The sequence below is a fragment of the Mixophyes fleayi genome, chromosome 3 (genome assembly GCF_038048845.1).
Source record: "Mixophyes fleayi isolate aMixFle1 chromosome 3, aMixFle1.hap1, whole genome shotgun sequence".
Lineage (NCBI taxonomy): Eukaryota > Metazoa > Chordata > Amphibia > Anura > Limnodynastidae > Mixophyes > Mixophyes fleayi.
The window spans coordinates 193,404,179-193,427,455 of record NC_134404.1 but is presented as its reverse complement, the minus strand read 5'-3'; the positions used below and the strand labels follow the sequence as shown (position 1 = coordinate 193,427,455).

Sequence of the window (23,277 nt, the reverse complement as noted above, 5' to 3'; positions counted from 1 at the left end):
AGATCATTGTGGTCTGTATAGTGACAGGAAATATTGATTCTTCTAGAGTACACCTCTACTCTTCTAGTGCAAGTCTGATAGCCAGAAGCTCCTGGCCTCTGATGGCATAACTTTTCTTTACAGGGAGAAAATGTTTAGAAGCCACAGGGATGACTTTTTCCAGTTTTTTTGCGCTGAAATAGTTCTGCTCCTACTCAAACTGAGTACATCTAAAGTGTCTACATCTAAAAGTTGGATACAGGAGCAGAGGAAAAAAAACCTTTTACGAAAAGGAAAACGGAGGTGGTGTCAGTGGTAGTTTTTGATGAATTTGCAATAATAGTTGGCTAAGATAAAAATCTCTGAATAGCTTTAAATCCTATGAGTCCAATTCAGAATATCAAAAAACTTTTGAGAAACTGTGTGCAGTCTTAAGGCGGAAATTCTATATACCAAAAATGACAGTTATGTTCAAAGATACAGAAAATTTAAAAATATCATCCGAGTAGATGATGACAAAATGATAGAAAAGCCCACATAAAATGTATTTAACAAAATTTTAAAACACTGCTGTTGAGGCCAGATTGTGTTACATGGTATTCATAATGCCCATTCTAAGTATTAATGGGTGTTTTCCACTCATCTGCTTCCTTGAATTATAAGGTCCCTGTAAATCAAGTGTTTTAAATACTGAAGCACCACTAATGTCCTCATCAGCTGGAATTTCAAAGCCAATGGTTGTTAAGGGGATTTTGTTTAGACCTTGGTAGTCACTGCATTGTCTGAAAGTGTGGGACTTCTTCTCAACAAAGAGGAAGCTGCACCAGCAGGAGAGATTAAACCTCTGTCCATGATTTCTTAATCTTTTGGACATAGGTCTACTTTTGGGAATGAGTATACTCAACTCCTAGGTGAAGAGATACCAGGGATAATGTCGATGGCACAATTGAAATGGGAGTGGCAGGAATTATGGAGTGGCATGGTCTCACCTCTCATACACTATGGATGACCAGGAAAGAATTTGTTCCGAGTGTCAGTCCAGAACAGGGGTATGTCATCATGAAAAATGAAATCTGCTTCTCATGTGAAACACCCTAGTGAAGGGTGATAGGAGTGGTTTTAAAGTTATATTTATTCACAGATCAGCTGTTTACTGACACAGTGGATATTAGAATGTTTAAAAAAAAAAAAAGCACCTATATAACATACAGACTGATTAAGAGCAGCAACTCCAAGGGAGGAATATAACAACAGTCTAAACGGCTGAAAGTATTATTTGCTGACCAGATTTTCCTGAAAAAAACAAATACAAATAAAATAAAACAACTGAACCGCAATCAAAACTAAGTGCAATAAACAAATATAGAATGAAGTGAGGTTGTGAAATGGGGAGAGGTGGAATGGGACCAAGTGGACCAAACCTTAAAGGCTATAAGTATTAGAAAAAGAAGATGTATATAAAAGTATGAGGTCCAGGGCTCCCACATTTTGTTGAAATACTCAGATGTGTTACGAAGATGTTATTTATAAATTCCATTTTATATGTGTATCAGATTATGTTGATGACTGTCTGTAAGGTTGGAGCTTGTTGTTGCTTCCAGTCTGCAGCTATTTGCAAGTAGCCGCTGAAATAAAGGGAAGGAGGAATATTTGGTGAGATCATTCACTTATCTGTCTTCTCTCTCTTTCCAAGAGTTAAAGGAAGTTGCCTTCTCACCTCTTTGTCCGTTTTACCCAGTTTGTTTATTAGTTTATTATGTTTGTGCCCATTTGTAAAGCGCTACAGAATAAATTGGCGCTATATAAATAAATGATGATGATGATGATGATGATGATGGATTAATCTCTGGTGGGAATCTAGAGTTATCAAATGTAGAATAATGGGTCCTAGAGTTGGAGCAAGCTTAAATATTTTATTTGCTCTAACTCAGGACGTCAGCGTGTGGGTAACAACCGTATCGTAGAGAACCAATTTCGGGCAGCTAGGCCAGTGGAGCCAGAGGAGAAAGGAGACCATTGAAGTACCCAAACTTTCCGCCCCAATCAAGGTCCCAACACTTGTTGAGCCTAGGGTAGTGATAGGAATGGTAAACTGAGTAGAACCCACAGGAAAAAGGCTCACAGAGCCTAGAGTTTTTCCAAGGGTACTGTGAGTATTTCAAGCTCTTGAATGAGACAACATTCAATGAGGTTTCCAGCTACTCCAAATTCCAGAAAGTCATAAGTAGAAATTGATATTTTATCAAGATATATTCAATATTGGCCCCAAAATTTTTTTTTATTCATTGGAGAGGGAAAAACCTTCCCTACCGTGACCTCGTAAATTTTAGCAAATTTCCCAGCTTCTGGGTAGATTTGTTGACAAAATGGTCCTTAATTACACAATATAAATATACCATTTTTTCCTGCAGATATGCTCCTCATCCGAGAGATTGGAGTTACTCATTTGCATTCGCTCTTTGGCTGAAGAAAGCAAAAGTAGTCCTAAACTGTGAACTAAGTGAACTTTTTCTTATTTTCTGAAATGATCCTTCTGTTGGTTTCAGTCTCTTAAATTGCAGAATGATTAGATAAAAAAGAGTGGCTGGGGGAGCATGAGATACCATCTCTTCCTTGATTCTTTTTAAAAGTCATTGTTAGAAAAGCAGCAACAAAAACACATTTTTCCCAGCCCAACTCTGAAGCTATGGTCTGGAATTGTATATCTTATTGATGTATGGTTAGAGTGCATTATATGAGGTTTAAGAAGTTGTAGATGCAGGAGAAATTTGGCTAGGTACTTTAAAGATCTTGTGAAAGGCCAAGATAAAAGCAAAAGAGTTTAAAAGTAAAGGGTCTTTCTTTTACCACAATGGATACAAGGACTTGACTGGATAATAAGGGAATTATGAAGGTTATTTTAGCCAGTTCAAACACAAGTTTCTTGGTTGAAAAAATTAAATTAATTGAACACATTGGTCAAGAAAGCCTCTACAGAACTGTGGACCACCTCACTAATGAGGGGATGGAGGGGTGCTTAAGTTAGGAATGATTGTTCGGAAATTGGGATAATGCACAGTATATAACAATTGGAAAAGCTCTTGACACCAAGACAAGAGGAGAAGGAGCCAATGAGGCCTGAGATGCATCCATACGGCTAGAGAGGCCTTGCAATGTATTATTTGATCCTGCTTATCTACCTGCGTGTGCACTTGTTCAGATAGGCAGTACGTAGTCCAAGGTCAAAGAAGCCAAAAGTGTTTTAATAACATATTACAACCCAGGGGCAGGATCATAAGCAAACAATCAGAATTAAAAACAAGCCAGGTTAGTATCAGAGGGTGAGACAGAATAATGCTGAAGCATAAAAATGGTAACACAAGCTGTTGCTAAAACAAGCACCAGAGAACAATCTAAACAGGTTTAAATAGTGAAACATCTGACATCATGGACATGCACACAAACGTTGACTTACAAGTCACATGTTTGGGCACAGCTATATTGAATGCGCTTATTCATACATGCATACTCAATCATGAAGGGAACCATACAAGGACACAGAGCTGAAATGCAAGGAAAGTACATTATAAAAACATATGCAAGTTTTATTACCTTCAGACATAAACACATGCCTTAATAAAGTCTGTTGAGAAACTGTATGTCTCCCGATTGGTAATTATTACTGTAAATCCATTGGAGAAAATAGAAGAAGGTCATGCAAAGGCTATTATATAACATAGTGAAAATATGGAAAGGGCCGCGCTCAACCCCAAATTAGGCAAGAGCAGCAATACTCAGGAATCCCTTCCTGTAAATCACAACATATACATAATGTATTGCGCTCAATTACCCAAATTGCAAGTAGACACTAATCAGTTACTAATCAATAATGGATGTGAATACATGCAAGCCGCGTTGGACACACCCACATCCGCTGACACATCAGGATATCCGATTCTTGCGTTCCACCTTGGAACGCACTCCAACCTCCACGCTGCCCGTCTCATCATTCGCATACCTTATGGGCTCCATCGGTAATCCACCGTCCATCTAACATCTGGACCGCGGTCCCCGGATCCCGACACCTCCGGTCAGTCACCCTATCACTCTCACCCTGTGGCTTGGACTTTTGTGAGTTACCGCTATTTATGCCTATTTTTCCATCAGCAGTTTTTTCTATTACTGGCCTTTTTTTTTTTTCCCTGTGGTTTTTGGATAACAAGTTTAGCAATCTAATCATTTGGGACTTCCAACATAGGGTTCATATTGGAATAACTTTTGGACTTAATATTGACTTTTTATTGATTTTTTTGTTTTATTGCTGGGACTGTTTTTATATTATTTTTATATATTGTTTTATCTTGCTGTTGCATTGTAATTCTTTCTCAATCCACTTCATTGTATGACCATTTGCCGATTAAACCTAGGTCATTACTATTTAGAATTGGTCCTATATACCTCATCATATTCCATATGGTTTGGTCTTATATTTTAGTGGACACTCAGCTCTAAATCCATACATCTATCAGTCACACATTTGACCACATATGGTAATACCATTATCCTCTGCTATTTTTAACAATTATTTATTATTAGGATTGGCTTGCATGTATTCACATCCATTATTGATTAGTAACTGATTAGTGTCTACTTGCAATTTGGGTAATTGAGCGCAATACATTGTGTATATTATATAACATAGTAGCTTGCAGTGAAAGAGATTACACCCACTATTGTTAATGATGGTATTGAACTCTTGCCATATATGATTGTGAATGTTAAACTGGATCGATTTATATATTGGGTTCTTATGAGCAAAAATAACTTAAAAACATCATATACATTATTTGCAAATCCACTGCCTGTCTATAAGCAAAGTTTATTATCTGAGTTGGCTAATTTAACATTTATAGATATAAATCTAAATTCCTGTTAGATTGATGTGTTGTAGAAATGCAAATTATGAGCATATAGGAAACGTATAAGGGTATTTTCTTTTTGAGGTTTGAACCTTTCATCTCAATAATCAGTGATTTTTTTTGCAGGTGGTTCTTTGGTGACATAAAGCGAACAGAAGCAGAAAAGCAGTTGACTCTACCAGGCAATCAAGCAGGGTCTTTTCTTGTCCGTGAAAGTGAGAGCCAAAGAGGGGATTACTCTTTGTCTGGTATGTACATTACATTAATACATTTGTGTTTATTCACTCATTTACTTGTGGGAAAATATTATGGTGGGAAGCCTTCACCTCTCTATCATTCTGTGGGATTGGACCTTTGCTCCCCATGCGCATCAATGAGCCTTGGGCGCCCATGGACCAGTCGCTGGAGCACCAGTTGTCCTTCCTTGGACCATTTTTGATAGGGACTAACCACTGCATACTGGGATCACCCCACAAGACCTGCCATTTTGGAGATGCTCTGACCCAGTTGTCTAGCCATCACAAATTGGTCCTTGTCAAAGTCGCTCAGATCCCTACACTTGCCCATTATTCCTGCTTCCAACACATCAATTTCAAGAACTGACTGTTCACTTGCTGTCTAATATATCCTACCCCTTGACAGGTGCCATTGTAAGGAAATAATCAATGTTATTCACTTAACTTGTCAGTGGTTTTAATGTTGTGGCTGATCAGAATATATATGTTAATTATGAATTAGAGTAGAATTCAAACACATATGTGACTGTCACTGAATCTATATTGCCACCTAAAGTGTGGCAAGCAGATTTAAGCAATAACAATTCATTGCATATAAGTACAAGTATTGAGCAAAATTAATTGGATAGAACTTTCCGCCTCTGTCCTACATTTTCTTATGGGGAAATAACATAGGTGTAGAAAATTCTTACCTTAATCACAGTAGTGCAAATAATGAAAAGCTGAACGGCGTAAGGCTAAAAAAGTATTGCATTGTTTTATACATGAAGTATTATTACATTTGAAACCATTGAATTGAATGGTCTCCTTAGACTGGCATGCTTGTAAGCATAGCTTTCAATGCTAAACCAGGACACTAGCAAAATGAAAATGATTGGTGCCACAACCTTTAGCTGCTGAGGAAACAGTGTTTGTTTAGATATCTATATAGATTCTAGGTTGACATTATGTGGATTCTCTATTAATATAAAGCAATATATGGATAAGGGAGCGCTGGTCCAACAGTTAATACTATTTATTGTATATGGATAAAAGCTTACAAAATATCAGCTATAAACACCAATCCATGTAATAGATACACAAATGACAATGGAAACTCTTAGATTAGATGGTAAATCCACAAATACAGACAAAGGCAATCTAGACTTGGTGAGATCACCACTAACAGTATTGCATACAACTTGGCAGTGTGTTTAGCAGTTTATCAATATTGCACAAAATAAATAAAACTTGGCGGTATATATGTCAGTACCTCTGCAATGATGATTAAACAGCACTAAAGAGCGTTGCTCTATGTAACTGCCACCAATGCTGCTGTGGGGCCTGCTGATCTTTGTCATCTCAGAGGAGAATCATGTGATGTCTTCCATCAGCTTAATGAGCTCTAAACAAACATTGTGATGTGTGACCGCTGACTCCACAAGGCTTATGAAGCCACAGAATGCAGTCCACATAGCTGTCATTCTTGGGCTCCAAAATGAAATTCTGTTCAGAGGAGAAGGAAGTTTAGAGTAATACACAACAGAGCAGAGGTGGTAGGCTGGTCGGCCTGCCAAGTTAAATGAGGAAGTGAAAAGGAAAGTGTCCCTCCCTGGAAAGTTTGTAGGCCCCTTAAAACATTTTCTGTGGGGCCCACACGTTTCTAGTTTATAACTTTAATGTCACTAGGCTTTTCAATCTACTGAGGATTGGGGAGATTAAGCCGTACCTCCCAAGTGTCCCGATTCCAGCGGGACAGTCCTGATTTCAGTGGACTGCTCCGCTGTCCCGCCCGATTTATAATTTGTCCTGGTATGCGTTCCGATACCAGAACATAGCAGCCAGTTTCCCCGGTGCGTATGCGCGAACTGCGCAAACCTGAAGTTTGTGGGCGGTGATGGGGGCATGGCTTATTTGTTCCTCTTTCAGACATCCAAATGATGGGAGGTATGATTAAACTATAATATTATTGTGGGAAGAAGACAGGCCTTTCTTCACTGAATTTGTCCAGAAAGCCTATATATTTGCAGTGATACTGGCAAGGGCAAAAAGACACATCCGACATCTCTTATTTCTTTAATCTCTAGTTTAAACAATGCGATAAGCCAATATGTGATGGGTAAAGTTATGGGGTGATTCTTGGCTTGAAAATATGAGATATATTGCAAACCAAATGAATATATAGACAAATCTATCTCACAAAATTTCTTGTTTGTATTTTTGTATGTTGATCTCACTCTATATAACGAAGATACCAAGTGCCATCTTGTGGACAGATACAGCAGTGCATTTTTATGAAGATTTCAAAAGAGGTTATCACATTTATAATATTATTACCAGTATTATTATTATCTTTTATTTATCACCAATAGCACCAATAATATTATGATTGTAAATTGAGTCCCTTCACCAGTGGAGCTTATAATCATAATTCCTTACCACACGGATTAGGTTCCATTTTTCAAAAGTCAGTTATCTGGCCAGTATGTTTTTGGACTGTTTGAAGAAACTAGTGCACCCAGAGAAAACCCATGCAAACACGGGGAGAACATACAAATTCCACACAGATAGAGCGCTTGCAGATGTTGCAGTCTATTTCAAAGTCTTTTTCACCGCAACAATGCCAGTCACTGTGCCACCAACAGTACTATGTTTTGCACATTATTAGCATACAAATGTACAGTAAATAGAACATCCTGCTGAAGAGTTGCTATGAAGTTCTGGATGATGTAAGCTAAATATTGATTGGTTCAGAAATAACAAATTCTTGGACTGCTGGTGTAGGATTTTTTCAGCTGCTGATTACCATACTGTTTTGTATATGTGCTGTCTTACATATTTAATAATAATAATAATAATAATAATAATAATATAATAAAAAAGTATCAGTGTTTTAATTTCTCACAACATCATACCTCCCAACATTTTGGTAGGCGTCATCGGGACAGGAGGCGGGCCATGGCGTGATGGGGCCGCAACCACACCACTATGGGGAGCATGGTCACACGCCTGGAGGGATGCCATCGCTTTTGAAGAACTAGGCTGCCCTATTCTCTCCTTCTCTCCCCTCCCCTCCAAACCCCTTCATTGTCGCGCGCACTGCACCTGTTCACCGCTGCTCTGCCATGCAAAGTAGCAGTGAACAGACGATACCTCCCTAATTTCCCACCGATTGGGACAAAGTTGTTGGGATCTCGGGACAGAGTCTTCAAATCGGGACTGTCCCGCCTAAATCGGAATGGTTGGAAGATATGCGATTTACAATGCAGCAAGTGACTACACAAATGGGTTACCATTTAGTTAAACAATGGTTGATATAAAAACATTGTTTCTTCTGTTTTAGTCTATGATGGTGTGAGTGTGAAACACTACAGAATCAGAAAACTTGATAACGGAGGATTTTATATAACGCCAAGAGTAAAATTACAAAATTTGGAGGAACTTGTGGAAAGGTACACAAAGTTGGATGATGGACTTTGCTGCAGGCTGAGAAAACCATGCATAAAGGTATTTACATTACTTATTCCTGTCATGTGATGCGGTTGTGTATGATACATCATCATTTTATTCAAAATTATGATCTGGCTATCACCATGCTGCTATTTTTTTTAATTAAAATTGAAATTGTGGGCATGATCTGGGGGGACAGATATTTGAAAGTGTACCTTTCTGGGTTAAACCTTGGAACTCCTTGGAGTAGCATCCTTGTAAAATTATAATCTTTAATATTCCCAGTTCACCATAAGTAATAATAATGCACAGCACACTCTTGGCACACAGGTGCTCATACAACCTGGTCAGTACCAGGGATGATATATAAATAACAATTATGCTACTGCTAGTTGCTGTTAGTTGTTGTTTTTTAACATTATGTATAGTAAAATCACTTTACATATTATCAGGTTAAAAAATAAGACCAAGTTCATGCATGACCCTGCAAATCTTAGCAATAATTTAGCTTACATAATATATATATCTTGCTAGATAATTGACTGTGATTGTGTGTATAGCCATCATCCACCTGCACTTTTGTATCTCTATCAGATTTATGTGTATTTATGGCTGCTGGCTGCTGTAACATGTGTATGGCCTTTTAACTTTGTTTTTTGTCTTAGTAAAAATGACAATTCAGTTTCCTTGTCTGACATTTTTCTAAGATGATCACATGGTAGACAAGAAAAGTGCAAGTGCCATCTTGTGGATAGATGCAGCAGTGCATCTAGCCTTTTCCCATAGAGGGTCTTGTTCTTCCAAATCCGTGCCTTAAAAATGGTTAAGAATTAGGGCAACCATGTGCGCCAATTGTCTCATTATATTGCTAATTTACAATAATCATTTTCCAGAATTGAGACTCTGGATGCATCCAAATTAATAAGATAAGTGGTAAAAGGTTCCTATAATTTTGTTGCCTCATTTGAGTCCTAAATGAAGATTGGGGTGACCTTTATGGCCTCATACAACTTCTATTCACATGGATGTCCTAGATGTTAGTTTCAGAATTATGGGAGCCCTAAAGATACCCTAAAACTATGTACGTAATAGCGTTTGTATTTATATTAACTTCAGTTCAACATAAGTAAATACAGTTTAGAGAGAAATATTAAATAAACGCCATACAGTAATTAAAAATTCTAGTGATGTGATAGATCCTAACAGCTGGAGAGCCAGATGTGGCTATGGTTTGGGATAGAGAAACAAGCATTTTCTAAACCATAACAAATCATTTAATTCCCTAATAAGCATGCAGAAATTTGTGTAATGGTATAAAGCGGACCAAGTAATTTCACAATGTAGTGCATACTAATGGGTAGTCTGATAGGTGTTTGTGTAAAATGTTTCCTGGTAGTGAAGTCTGTGTGATCATCTGAACATTATCTTCCTCAAACACCTCAGCTGTTTCTGTGCATAAGAAATTGCACATAACTGTGAGACAACTTTTTATTGTAATGGAAGTTGTCCTTAGTTTCATCTGACTTTATCAATAAGAACTGTTGTGTGTGTGGCTACAGAAGAAAATTTTTGTTCAAGTGCCGTTTTGCTGAACTTGTGCAAAGAAAAGAGTGAATGGTGATGTTATAAAAAATAACTACTAATCGTTATGGGATACAAAGGCTCCTGTTCAGCCAGGAGTGTGCTAAAAAGGACTTCATTGGTCAATGACAGCAAAATGATAACTGCTTTAAGAGACATTTTAACAAAGAAACATATATTTGATGGCAAATAAGAACCACACAGCCCATCTAGTCTGACTATTTCCCCATTGTATATCAGTGTCCACATTTCATGATACATTTTTTCTCAATACTTCAAAGTCAAAAAAATATACTTGCTCATGGACTCGTTTCAATAGGACATCAACTAAACAAAAATGTATTTTCCTATAAATTCAAAGTAGATACTACCGTTATTTTTTTTTCACCAGAATCGTTAAATTCTAGAAATATAAGTTGTGTGGTAGATTCCCCAAAGTTCGGCTTAATGTTTTTTCCTGTTTTTAGCAGTTGCTTGGCTAGAGTCTCAACACCTTTTTTTTCCATCTCCTGTTTACCTGTGTGTATCCTTTGGGTGAGACTAGGACCTTTAAGCCAAACTAAACATTAAAATGGTAACAGCAACAGTGGACATTTTAAAAGATACGTGTGCAGATCTTGAGGGAGACATTGACCAGTACATACGTTAGTGAGGGTAGGACAGCTTGTGACAGGGGCTATGTTGTGATATGAGGAGGGGAATGAGGGGAAACAAGAAGCCACAGAGTACTAGACAGTGGAAGGAGCAGGGTTCCATAACAGCAAAGCATGATAATACTGGACTCCTGTCACACTTGTGAGGGAAGATTGTGGTGTCAAAATCAACTCTGTATGAAACTAAGTTCATCTTTCCAAATTGTTGGTAATTATTTATTTTTCTTTAATCCAGACAGAAGTTCCTTTGCCTCCAGATTTGTGTTATGAAACTGCAGATCATTGGGAAATTGACCGAAACTCTCTAAGGTTTTTGAAGAAGCTGGGACAGGGTCAGTTTGGTGAAGTTTGGGAAGGATTGTGGAACAATACTATTTCAGTGGCTATTAAAACTTTAAAAACAGGTATGTAGCTGTAAATTGTGGAATTAAATATTACAATTAATAAAGCTTTTAATCTGTATTTAACAGGGTTCAATTTTCCACCATCTTGCCAGAGGGTCCCACTCCATTCAAAATCCCTTATACAATCTTTGGCAGGATTTATATTGGTAACAGCAAGGTCTCCAGGGAGGGAGCAAAAGTCTTCTCATTTAAAATATAGAGCGAGTTGCGATTATTGGAACCTCCTCAGCATCTGTAGAAAAACAATCCTTGTGTTGTGAAAAGAGGCTCTGTTGCCATCTGCTAACTAGGAAATTATCCTGTTGTTCACCTAAAAGTCATCTAAATATATAATCTTGCAAAACAAAATCTCGTTTTTTAATGTGGGCTCACAGCGAGAATGTGCCCAGTGTACACAGGAATGCTAAGTTGTTTACCAACTCCATCCATTAGAACATGCGAAATAAACATATACATGGTCACAATTGCACAGAAATAGGCCCATAACATAAAAAAAATTAATTTTGCTCTGTTGGGTGCATATTGTATGTTTGTAAATAAATCATATTTTTTATTGAAGTAAGTGATATAAGTATATTTTATACTAAATGTATTTATTGTGATATATATTGTTATCATAGTAAATCTCTTAAGATTGTTATTGTGGGGATACTTTTGTCATAGCCCAAGCCTATCTGTGGCAGGGATCATTGAGGTTGACATTGACAACTGTTTTCATTCTGGGAACTATTCATTGACACTGACTTGCTTTATTATTCACAAGTCTGGCTATTGTGAAAGGCAGTGTCACCTCAGCTGCGAGGCAGAGTCACTCTGCCTCGCTCTCTTCTGATGTACTGATCCTACGTGTCATGTAGGGCCAGTCAATACTGTGGGGAGAGATAGGGGAAAGGAGAGAGATATGATGAGAATACATTCACCATTTTTTACATTATATATAGGGGCTCATTTAAATTTGAATGCATATGTGCGCATAACGTATGCAGACAAAAGACACATGAAGAAAAAGCATATTTAAAATGCATATGTTTAGCTGGACATATCTCAATTTGCATCCATCTCAATGCAATGTCATATAATATAGCTGCAACACTAATGATTTAAGTGCTATCAGCTGGAGGGGTAAATCTGCAAATTAGCGGCTAGATAGTTTTGCTGATTGTCATCATCATTATCGCGCATTGTTGCACCTACCCTCCAACACCTGCCAGAGATACACTCCTAAGTGTTTCTGCGGATCTGTGCACATATAATTGTGTTGAAATTATGCAAACACACCGTCACTGTATCAGGTCTTTGCTTGTTCGCCACTGCTCCACCCCCTTTCTACATTCCCAATTACAAGTTATGCAAAGGTTAATCACAGTTATATATTAATTTGGTAGAAATTTATAGTATTATCTACTTAAGCGAGTAGCCCTCATAAGCTTGGTGGATTGGAATTTACTCCCCAAACTGTCAAATCAGGTGTTGGGGAAAAACAAGCCCCCATCAGTTTATAGTTGTATATGCCTGATTGGACAGGTGAACGGTAAGCTAAGCTTTAAATGGCTGACTTTTGTAAACCACCCACTTTGTATACAGATAGTGTGATTCTATTTAATGTTAGCAAAAGCTGATGTTAGTTGATTTCGGCACCACCAGAGGACTTGAAGAGTTAAAACAGCATTGCTTTTTTCTTGTTATGTTGTTATTGAGTTTTCTGTTTGATTTTTCTTGTCAAAGGTTACAGAGACATAAAAGGTTCTTGTTCCTCTAAGACATTTGGCATCCTCCAGTTATACATTTTCCTCAGCTGAACTGATATCCTTTGATACCTTGGAAGATTTGTGGTGCTCTTCTTTTAGATTCCAGAAACAGAAAGCATTTGTAACTATTCCCACATGGTTTCTGTGTATATAAGAACAATCCTTAATAGTATCAACTCTGTGTTGTTTTCTTTTTAGGATCAATGAATCCACAGGACTTTTTAAGGGAGGCACATCTTATGAAGAGTCTCAGACATCCAAAACTCATCCAGCTGTATGCAGTGTGCAGTTTGGAAGAACCAGTGTATATTATTACTGAGCTTATGAAACATGGAAGTCTGCATTCATATCTACAAAGTAAGCAGCCATTAAATATATATTGATTCAATCAGGTGGAAGACTAGTTGCTGTGTAGACCCTGGATTTAGTTGACTACTGATCAATCTGTTTGAATTAAGACTAAACTCAGCTCTTTGAATATTTGCATAATTTGGTTGAAAAAATATTGTGTCTGCTAAAATATTACCGTTTGCAAGGACTTGTTCACACCAAACCTTTCAGTGTTTTCTGTGGCAGCGGGAATACATGTAGCTATAAAAATGTTTTATATCTGCTGGAAAAATATGAAGCAAAACAAAGAGTGGCAACTTGATGGTGACTGGAATTTAAAGTTAAAAAGATTACATTTTAAAAATCATATGTAGAAACTACCACCCTTCCCTAAAAGTATAACCAGCTTATAACTTGGGATGCTTTTCACTAAAAGCTGCACCCAGCACTAGGCTATGTCAGGCTGGGACGGGCACTCCGTGCCAGGAAGACCTTCAGAGAGAGGTCCCCTCCCATAATGTGTCAGTCTGGACTGAATTCCATAGGGAAATTGGGCCCACTATAGGGAAAACCAGCCCGGTGTGGAGGGCCAGAGTAATGTGTTAAAGTACAGTCATGGCCAAAAATGCTGGTAACCTTTCAGTTTTTTTTGTAATAATGCACCATTTCTTCCCGAAAATTGTTGAAATTAAAAATAAATACATATGTATTCATTTGGTTTGCAGTAGAATAAATCTCGAAAAGCTAAATCATTGAAAAAAAGTACAAGCATACCAATATGTTTGGTCACAACTGTAATACATTAGTGTGTGAAGCTACAAATCCCAGCAAAAAACTGCTAGAACATACTGGCAGTGCTTGCAGGGCTATGCTGGTACTTGTAGAATTACAAATGCCAGAATGCCGTGGCAGCCACGGCCCACTGGAGGCTGTTTTTCCAGACACTGAACCAATAGTAAATAAATAGGCACCATAGGAAATATCCTTTATTAGAAATACAGAATAACCAAATCCCTCATACACATCTAAATACATAGACATCTTCTTTTCTTCCATCCTATAGTAACCCAAAATAATCCAAGGGTTACAAATGGTCCCTGTTGGACGACGCAGAATAAAATGAAAACAGAGTCCTGCCAGCAAATAGTCAATCAGATTGGCTACTAGTGTGTAGACCCCACCTGGGCTATGAATGAACTATACTATATCAATGAAGTCCATTGATTGTTGCAATAAACTTCAATGTCCTTTGCACTTGTAAGTAGGACTGGATTTATGTACAACTCTAAATCAGGCCCTAAGTCTTTATTAACTCCCATCATTGCTAAGGACGAGTGGAACTTGTTCTTCACATCTAGCCCTAAAGTGATGTGGAAGAGTCCCATTCATCCTTAGCACTGATGCAATTCAAAGTAGTTAAAATAATACTTATCCATCACTGATATTTTCTAAAAATTGTGGCTGTGAAAAGAGACTGGGATTTATGGCATCAACATGATGGTGTGCAATTACATCACAATCATTGAGCAAGCTGGTGCTCAGCTATTGTACTACAGAAAAATTCAGTAGTGGAGGGGATGGAGGATATCCTTAAATATGCCCAATATCCCTCTTCCTAGTATCTACAGACTCAGGGGTACCATCATTTGAAAGAGGAGAGGCCCAACTTTCAAATGTTGCTCAGAAGCTCCGGTGATCATGTGTGATTACCAGACAATTATACCCTACACTACAGAAATTATTAAGAAGTCCAGAATGGTGGAGGATCTTCAATAAACTCAGGGGTACACTTATCTTAAATGGAGTCCTGAGATGCTAGGTTTTAGTAGTCATTGTTTTGTGATCCCCACCCTACAAAACAGAAAGCATTACGTTCTAGAGATGGTAGTTATAATGCCTAGATTTTCCCCATTATAGAAAACACTAAGCAGCACTAATGAGAGTGGGGTGTTGTAATGTCCAGATCACACCCGTCTTGGCTCTTCGAAACTGTGGGGATCTCTCATTTTCATGAGAATGTCTATTTCAAATTATGTGCCCCCTTAGTAATTATTGTCTGATGTTCACCAGATAATCGCTGACTACCATGACAAGACTTACCCCGATACCTTCACACCAAAGGACTCCTTCCCGACGAGGCTTCAGGACGACTGATGTGCCAAACAACTGCAAGCAATCGCGATGAGTGAAGTAGACGCCGCGGCTTGATGATGTCACTGTCAACCGCGACGCTGTTATCGGTGCTGTTAAGGGGGTAATGTAAGTATGCGGGCATGGACAATGTACAATGCTTTGTAAAGTACTTTGTCCAAGCCCGCATAATTACATTACCCCCTTAACAGCACCGATAACAGCATTGCGGTTGGCAGTGATGTCATCAAGCCGCGGCGGCTTCTTCATTCATCGTAATTGCTTCCAGTCGCTTGGCACATCAGTCATCCGGGAAGCCTCGACGGGAAGGAGCCCTTCGGTGTGAAGACATCAGGGCAAGTCTTGTCGGAATAATCAGCATCATTATTCCATACCCCACCCCAGATAATAATACGATACACTATAGAAAGATTAAGAAATCCAGAGATGGGGGAAGGGTTATAATGTCAAGATCTTCCCCATCCTGGCTTCTATAAACTCAGCTCATTTGTTGTGGTAGTTTGTCTAGTTTTCAAAATGGTATGCCTTGTTGGGCTACGCATTTTATGCATTTTATTCAAACTAGCAAAAGAAAAAGCATTATCGTTTTCAAGTGCATATTTTATTATGTAAAACAAATTCGGACTGGCAGTGGCTAAGGGGAACTGTTCCCATACTATAAGTGCTCTTACCCTAAACCTGACAAATAGAAGGTGCTTGCTCATTGCTATCTACTCTAGACAAGTACACAGATTTTACAGCGGCATTGTCCCATCCTATTGATGGTGAGCACAGAGGTGGAAGCAGTTAGCTAAGGGTCCCAGTTCAAGGAAGCAGGGCTCACAGCTCGCTAGTTCCGACCCTCTGCATCTGCCATGCAGCGGCCCCTATTATCTCCAAGGGCCCCAGTGCACAGCACCTGCTGCACCAATGGTAGTTCCGCCACTGGGTGAGAGGTGGACATTGTATATAGAGAGCACTGACAATAATAGACTCTGTGACCTGTGGCCAGGTGTGTGTTGGTTTTAGACCCCAGGGTAAAAGAAATACTACATAGCACTGATCGGTGTGCTTGATGTACTCCTCATTACATGCATAATTGCAAAGACGATTCTGCAGTACTGTATTTCTGTTTTTTTTTTAGTTTTATTTGCTGTCAAAGATTATCTGTTAATTGAACTGTTGAGTTATTTTCTATCAATGTGTTTACTATGTGTTCTGAAAGTATATTCCAATGGGTTTTATTCAACAGTGTAATGCAATGCATGCAATGGCTTATTTAATCACTGGCATGTTGAAAGAACTGGACGCTATTAAATAAAAAAGAGAATAACAATAAAGAATAATTGTTGCTGAGAAGCCCTATTAATTATATCACCATTAGCAGAGTATTACAGTTCAGCAAGTTCACAGTAACAGTAAAGTCTCTTTGCCTTGAAAAATGTGGATGAATTTGTACCTGTTTGAAATTGTATTGCTTTGTGCTAGACAAGGATGTGAAATATTGCAGTTTCGGGAAAGAAATGTAAGAGAAATGTAATGAATTACCACGGTAATAACAAAACTCCTGCTATTAGCAGAATACCAATTACTTAGAGCTCAAGGTAATGCATTATTCCCAATAATAAAAACACCTGATTGCTTGTCATAGATTACTTCTTGAGGTTTTAACAGTTAGGTCTGTTGTACTGAATTTAAACTGAACTCTGTACCATACCGTATATATAGCTATTGTGCTAATGTGGATGTATGGTGGTCTATGTACAGTAGTTCCAACTATCTATAAAGTTTTCTGTAATGTGGAATTCTAACAGTCTCATACTATTACTGCAATGTGTGTGTTGTCAGCTGTAATCCTCTTTTAATATGTGTGATCATCTTAATTTAGTAAACTCAATGGTATAGATTTACTGACGTGCATTTTAATTTTTGTCTTTTTTTCACATTCTTCTGACATAGTAGTTTACTAGAAAAAATTGCTCATTAAAAATGTGAATTTTGCCCAAAACAGGACACAATAGTGGATATGTTAAGGATGATGTATTTGTAATCTAAAATAATGGTCATGTATATCTACATAACTATAAATAATATCTATTTTGATGGTTGATGTCAAAGTAAACATATTAAAAAAATGATGAGGCAATAAAGTCAACACAGCCTTGGCAGAAAGAAAGAATTGCTATAAAAGTAATCAACACAAATGCAAACTCCCACAAAAGACACATAATAAGTGCACATAAAAAAATCAACCAATCTTACTGAAATCCAATGAAAAAATGAGGTGAGTTTTTTTTTTTACATAAATCAGTTTGAAAGACTAAGAAGAATATTGCTGATTTTCCTTGTTTTTTTTCTTCAAGTTGCTATTTTAGATTTATAGTTCTGAATAATGTCATGTGATTACCATGGCAACCACAGTCACATGACACATGTAGTGAGCAGAGAGGCTCTGATCTCTGTAAAATCCTCCCCCTCCTTCTCCACTCTCTGCCAACACATGACAGCTAACACTTATCTTGCTATTAAAATAGAAAAAAAACTTGTTTGTGAGAATGCGGCTTTAATTCATTGGTTTAATAGCTTGTAGAGGCCCATAGACATACATACTAGTTAATAAAATGCAACATTATAAGTATAGAATGTGGGCTTTAGGTAGACGGAGGAGCAGCAAACCAACCTGAAGCTTGCAAATTTGCCTCGGACAAACCATGTTGCACTGCCAAAACTGTAAATGCAATTTAGATTTACATGCAGGGAAAATATTGCTCAATTTTGCACATAGCATAAAATTCTGGACAGCTTTATTTTTACACTGAAATCTAGTGCAGAACTAGGATGTACCCCCTTCCAACTCTACTTTCATCCACACATTTTAAAACCCCCTTGTGACAGGATGGACCGCCTATGCCACCCTGTCTGTTGTTACTGGGAACTGGCTGGGCTTACTTTGCCACTGTTCCCTTACGTTATGCCAAATGCACCCTCTTGCCACAGTAGGAGGGCTTACACGTGCTGCCACCACTGGACTCCTTACTGGCATCCAGTACCAGGTTTCTTCTGGGTAACTGACGCTGCGAGTGTACCCCATTACTGGTGTACCTCGGCTGGTACTCCTGACCTCTTACTATGGATCAGGGAAGCTGTGGATGGATCCCCCCTGGCCTATCACACTGACCAGGGCTGCATGGGTAGCAGACAGAGCGGTGGTAATGGAAAATTTTGGGTCCAAACCTCGGAGACAGCCGGAGAACGGATTAGATTTAGGGTCTAATCTGCAGGTCCCAGGAATACAGAAATATTGAAGATGTTTTCAAGCAGGTCTTTGAAGCAAGATGTTTATTTGCTCTTCACTGGTTAAAGGTACCAGTGAGCAGGCCAGATTAAATCAGAAGAACAGGTTTCCAATACAAGCTAGTGCATTTTATACAGTTTAGACACAGGCTATTTTTAGCATCAGGATATAGCCTGTTTACACAAACATGAATTTACATGCATTGCAAAGCCAATAATATTTACACTTAGCTATGAAATACTTAAAAACCTTGCTGTGATATCCTGCATCTTATTTCAGAGGCAGGAGACCCACTAGTAAGTCAAAAGGTCTAACTGGCATGAATACTTCAGACAGTCGCCCAATACACATTCCAAAAGAAAAAGTACAAACCTCAAAACAAGCCATTTCCTCACATCACAATACACAAAAGGCTTTGTAAACAAAGACTCATTGTATCAGATATATACATCAGAATGCATTTGCTTTAGAAAGGTTAAACAGAAAAAACTAATTTTCTACCCTGGTCTCAGAAATTAAGAATTTCCCTTACCAAAATATACACAATATTAAAAATAAGTGCATTGACAATTTATTTAAGTAATCGCCCTGTGCTATTTCCTTTAAATAAATTTATACCATGAGTTATTTATATGTGATCCAGTCACACCCCTGCTGTTTTGTTAAGGTGCAAAATAGCACCTTCTAGCTTATTTGCCACAATTGGTAAATAGTGCGATATTCTATATAGAAAGCCAGCAGTAATAGAATGTTCCACCCACCAGAACACTTTAATATGTAAAGAAAAATTCAATCACACATAACTCCTTACAGTGCAAGTATTTGTGAATATAGCAAAACAATCTTAAATAGAATCAATGCTGATGAACTTACAAAGTAGGATGAATTCACTCTGATTTTATCAGTGTACTGGCTTGACAAAACATCAAAGAAAAAATAACAAGAAATGAAACAATTTTCAGTATGCCTATGATCAAGCGTCCTGTCCTAGGTGAATGACCCCTCCAATCATGGACAGTTTACCTTGAACCTCTGACCAGAAAATCAGCGATTGGAAGCTCAGGGTGCAATGTCCCCAGAATGGAGACCTGTGGTTGCTAGAAGATCACCTGGGTGTGGTGATCCCATGGTAGATGACTAGGGTGTAGATTTTTTTGTCCTGGCTTTTCTGACAGCTGGGGCACTATTTAATTTCAGTGTCCTCACATGTCAACACTTTCACATTTTTTATTTGTCTTTTTGGATTAATGGAGTGCTGTGGACACTTATAGGCTCTGTTCACAAATATCTTTCAGTTACCATTGCCCTAACCTTTTTGGAGGCTCTCCCAAAATGAGAGCCAAATATGTAAATCCTGGGGAAAGCCTTGTCTGATACAGAGGAAAAATAGTCCTCTAAACTTGCAGCGAAAGGGGGTTCTGAAGATGGTATATGTTTGCAGTTTTTGTGTGTAATGCACTTTTTTATGCACCTGCATTAACGAAAGTATACACCTTGGACTTTAAAAACACAAAAAATGAATGATCTCATTAGTCAACTGCTGACTGTATAGGCAGTGCTGCTTAGATAAGGAAGTAGTTCCAAAGAGTCTAGTCTGAATATAGTGGCGTCTGGAATCTGACTTGTTTATTAACAAGTGGGAATAACAGTTGAGGACCACCAGTCACTAGTTAGGCACCCTAAGATATATTATAAGCCTTATTTCATTGGATTGACCATTACTAGTCATTTTTTTTTATTACAGAATAAAAGTTTTATAGCATGCCCTCCTTTATCCCTAGACTGTGTCACTTTATTGCCACATGGCTTTTTACATACATATGAGCCGGTTAGTCAGCGTGTTTTCTTTTTTGTGCTTCTAACATTATTTTTGGTTAATTATTAATAGTGATGTTATTAGTTAATGTAAACACATCAATAACGATCAGGGACACTTGTCCTTACACAATAATAATTAGTCTTGGAGTTCTGAGATATATATGAAGACACCCGATTTCTGGTCTTTATATGACTACTAAACTACTCAGCAACTTCTAATAGCTTTATAATATACAGTGGCAGTGCATTATATCCAAAAACATACTGGTTGGTTAATTGGCTGCTATCAAAATTGACCCTAGTCTCTCTGTGCGTATGTTAGGGAATTTAGACTGTGGGACAGGTAATGTTGTGAATGTGTTCTCTGTACATCGCTGCGGAATTATTGGCGCTATATAAATAATTGATGATGATGATTATATCACATCCCCACACTACAGTACTATCCATAAGCAAGTTGTTATGTAAAGGACAATGCTTTCTTCAATAAAATGTTGCTTTTTGGAGAAAGGATGGCTGCTTAACCCGTGTGTTTTTGAAAAATACGCTTGTTATATTTGCAGTAACTTTAAAATCTTTGTCAGATTTTAGGAAGATGACACAGCACGTTTCCACCATAAAAAGTGTGGCACAGGTGACAAATGTGTTTTAAATGTTAAAAAAATATTTTTGTTATATATTGTACTAAAAGTTATTAATGCATTGTTGTTTTCGCAGATGATATTGGTGTATCCATCAAAGTGCCCCAACAGGTGGACATGGGTGCTCAAGTGGCTTCAGGAATGGCTTACCTGGAAACACAAAACTTCATCCACAGAGATTTAGCAGCCAGAAATGTGCTTGTTGGTGAAAATAGTGTTTACAAAGTAGCAGATTTTGGACTTGCCAGAGTTTTTGAGGTACAGCTATAAATCCTAAATAAGACTTGTTTTTTTCATACAAGTGACATTCTAGAGGCATATACACTATCAGGAAACAAGCTATGTATCTCTATGCAGTGGTGGAACTACTGCTAGAGCAGCCTGGCTGCTATGGGGTCTGCACTTGGAAGAGGCTGATGATGCTGAACCATTTGCTTTAGAGGCCCCCTCTCTGCTTTTATGAGCATATGTGGCAATCAGCGCATATGCAATGAAGCCCCATTTGAGCTTTCAGTTCATGGCTTCACTGAACTTGCACCTTCCCCTGCACATACTCAGGAGACCGAAGATGGGGCTGCCAGCGTGGATTCCATGCTGAGAGTGATTTGGCTCCAGCTAAGCTTTTGTTTAAGTATATATTTAAGTACCAACTTATATATATGCTTCAGCCAAGCTGTTGATAGCCCCCGGCCAAGCTGTCTCTGAAGTGGTGCTGAGGTAGTTGGCGGAGCAATACGTCCTTCATCTCTCAATGATTTTGGATCTTACTCCCCAGCCCCCACACTATTACTCCCCCACACAGTATTCTGGCCAAGTTGTAACAAACCTCGCTCAAGATGTCAGTAGTTTATGGCTGGACTGTAGTGGTCTCCAGCCAAGCTCTTGAGTATCCCAGCTGCTTAGCCAATAGACCCTCTACCAGTATGGTAGGAAGCTGAATATCAGTCTCCCCACTCAGGTAGGCATGCCAGGCAGACACATTGCAGAAGCTTCTCCCGATACAGTGACGAACACGGAATCAGAGGTTTATGCACATCTTGTATAAAAATAGTAGTCCTCTGACAGAGCTGGTAGAAGCTGAAACTCCAACATTAAGCTCATTCCGAACTGGAACATCACTGAGATCCTTGCAGTCCAAACATACCACGAGTGAGACTCCATTGGAATCGTTTGGCTAGGATATTCCTAGGGGTGGATGGGGAGTAGATAAAATTCAATACCACTTTGGCTTCCTCTTGCTGAGTTTGGGCACACTTGCCTGGTTTAGTCCAGGGGAAAACAATGGCCTATTCATCACTGTGATTAGGAGGTTTGGCTTTCTTAATTAGTAGAGCCTCTGTGTTTTAACCCCTTTAATTTCTTTGTAACATGAAAGGGGGTTCAGCTGATGCTAACTTCCTGTTTCCAAGATGGGTGGGGACATGTGGGTGAGTCAGCAGATATGGCATCCAGTCCCAGACCCTGTCACTCCCACAGGACCCACCTGGCTCTATTTAGGAAAATGTTTCTGGAATTACATCACTCCTATAATGTAACATGCATAATTTCCACACAATGATCCAACCAAGTGTTTAATATACAGGGTGCAATCCTTGAGGGAGGAATGAATAAACATTGGTTTGATGTCTGAAGTTACCCATATTAGTCCATAAAATATCTACAGATGAAATTAAGGACATAGCTCCATATCCAAAGTTCTTGTGGGATGTCCAAAGATATAATACGTTAATATACTCAGTTTATATAAGGTATCAGAAATCTGGCGACAGGCATAATTGGACATTGGGTGGTGGTCCACATTGGAGCAAATTCATTTCCCCAGTTAACCCATATACATCTTTAGGTGTAGTGATGTTAACAGTCATAAGTGTATTTGGTAACAAGAGATGTCTAAAATGGGTGGGAAGCCAATGTCACAGTATCCTGATGGTGAAAACTCTGCAAATGAGGGTTTTTGTACTGATGAGGGCCAGGTGATGTGTACTTAGGTGGATATCCATCTAGTCTCAGTTGACTTCCAATGAGTGGCTCTGCAGGGCATGCTTGGACTTGCAGATATGCAACAACTGGCAAGCTACAGGTTGAATAAGTATGCTTAACAGGAAAGGCTGTCATTACCATTTAGCTAACCTATT

General features: G+C 38.4%; 1 protein-coding gene across 1 annotated transcript in view; it reads left to right on the top strand.

Moving 5' to 3' along the window:
* The window catches only part of FRK (fyn related Src family tyrosine kinase), a 70,155-nt gene that overhangs the window by 37,199 nt on the left and 9,679 nt on the right, over positions 1 to 23,277 (top strand). Inside the window, exons 2-6 of the mRNA XM_075202946.1 lie at positions 5,004 to 5,125; positions 8,436 to 8,599; positions 11,012 to 11,180; positions 13,127 to 13,285; positions 21,219 to 21,400. Coding sequence (XP_075059047.1) covers positions 5,004 to 5,125; positions 8,436 to 8,599; positions 11,012 to 11,180; positions 13,127 to 13,285; positions 21,219 to 21,400 — 796 coding nt within the window. The remainder of the gene's footprint in view (positions 1 to 5,003; positions 5,126 to 8,435; positions 8,600 to 11,011; positions 11,181 to 13,126; positions 13,286 to 21,218; positions 21,401 to 23,277) is intronic.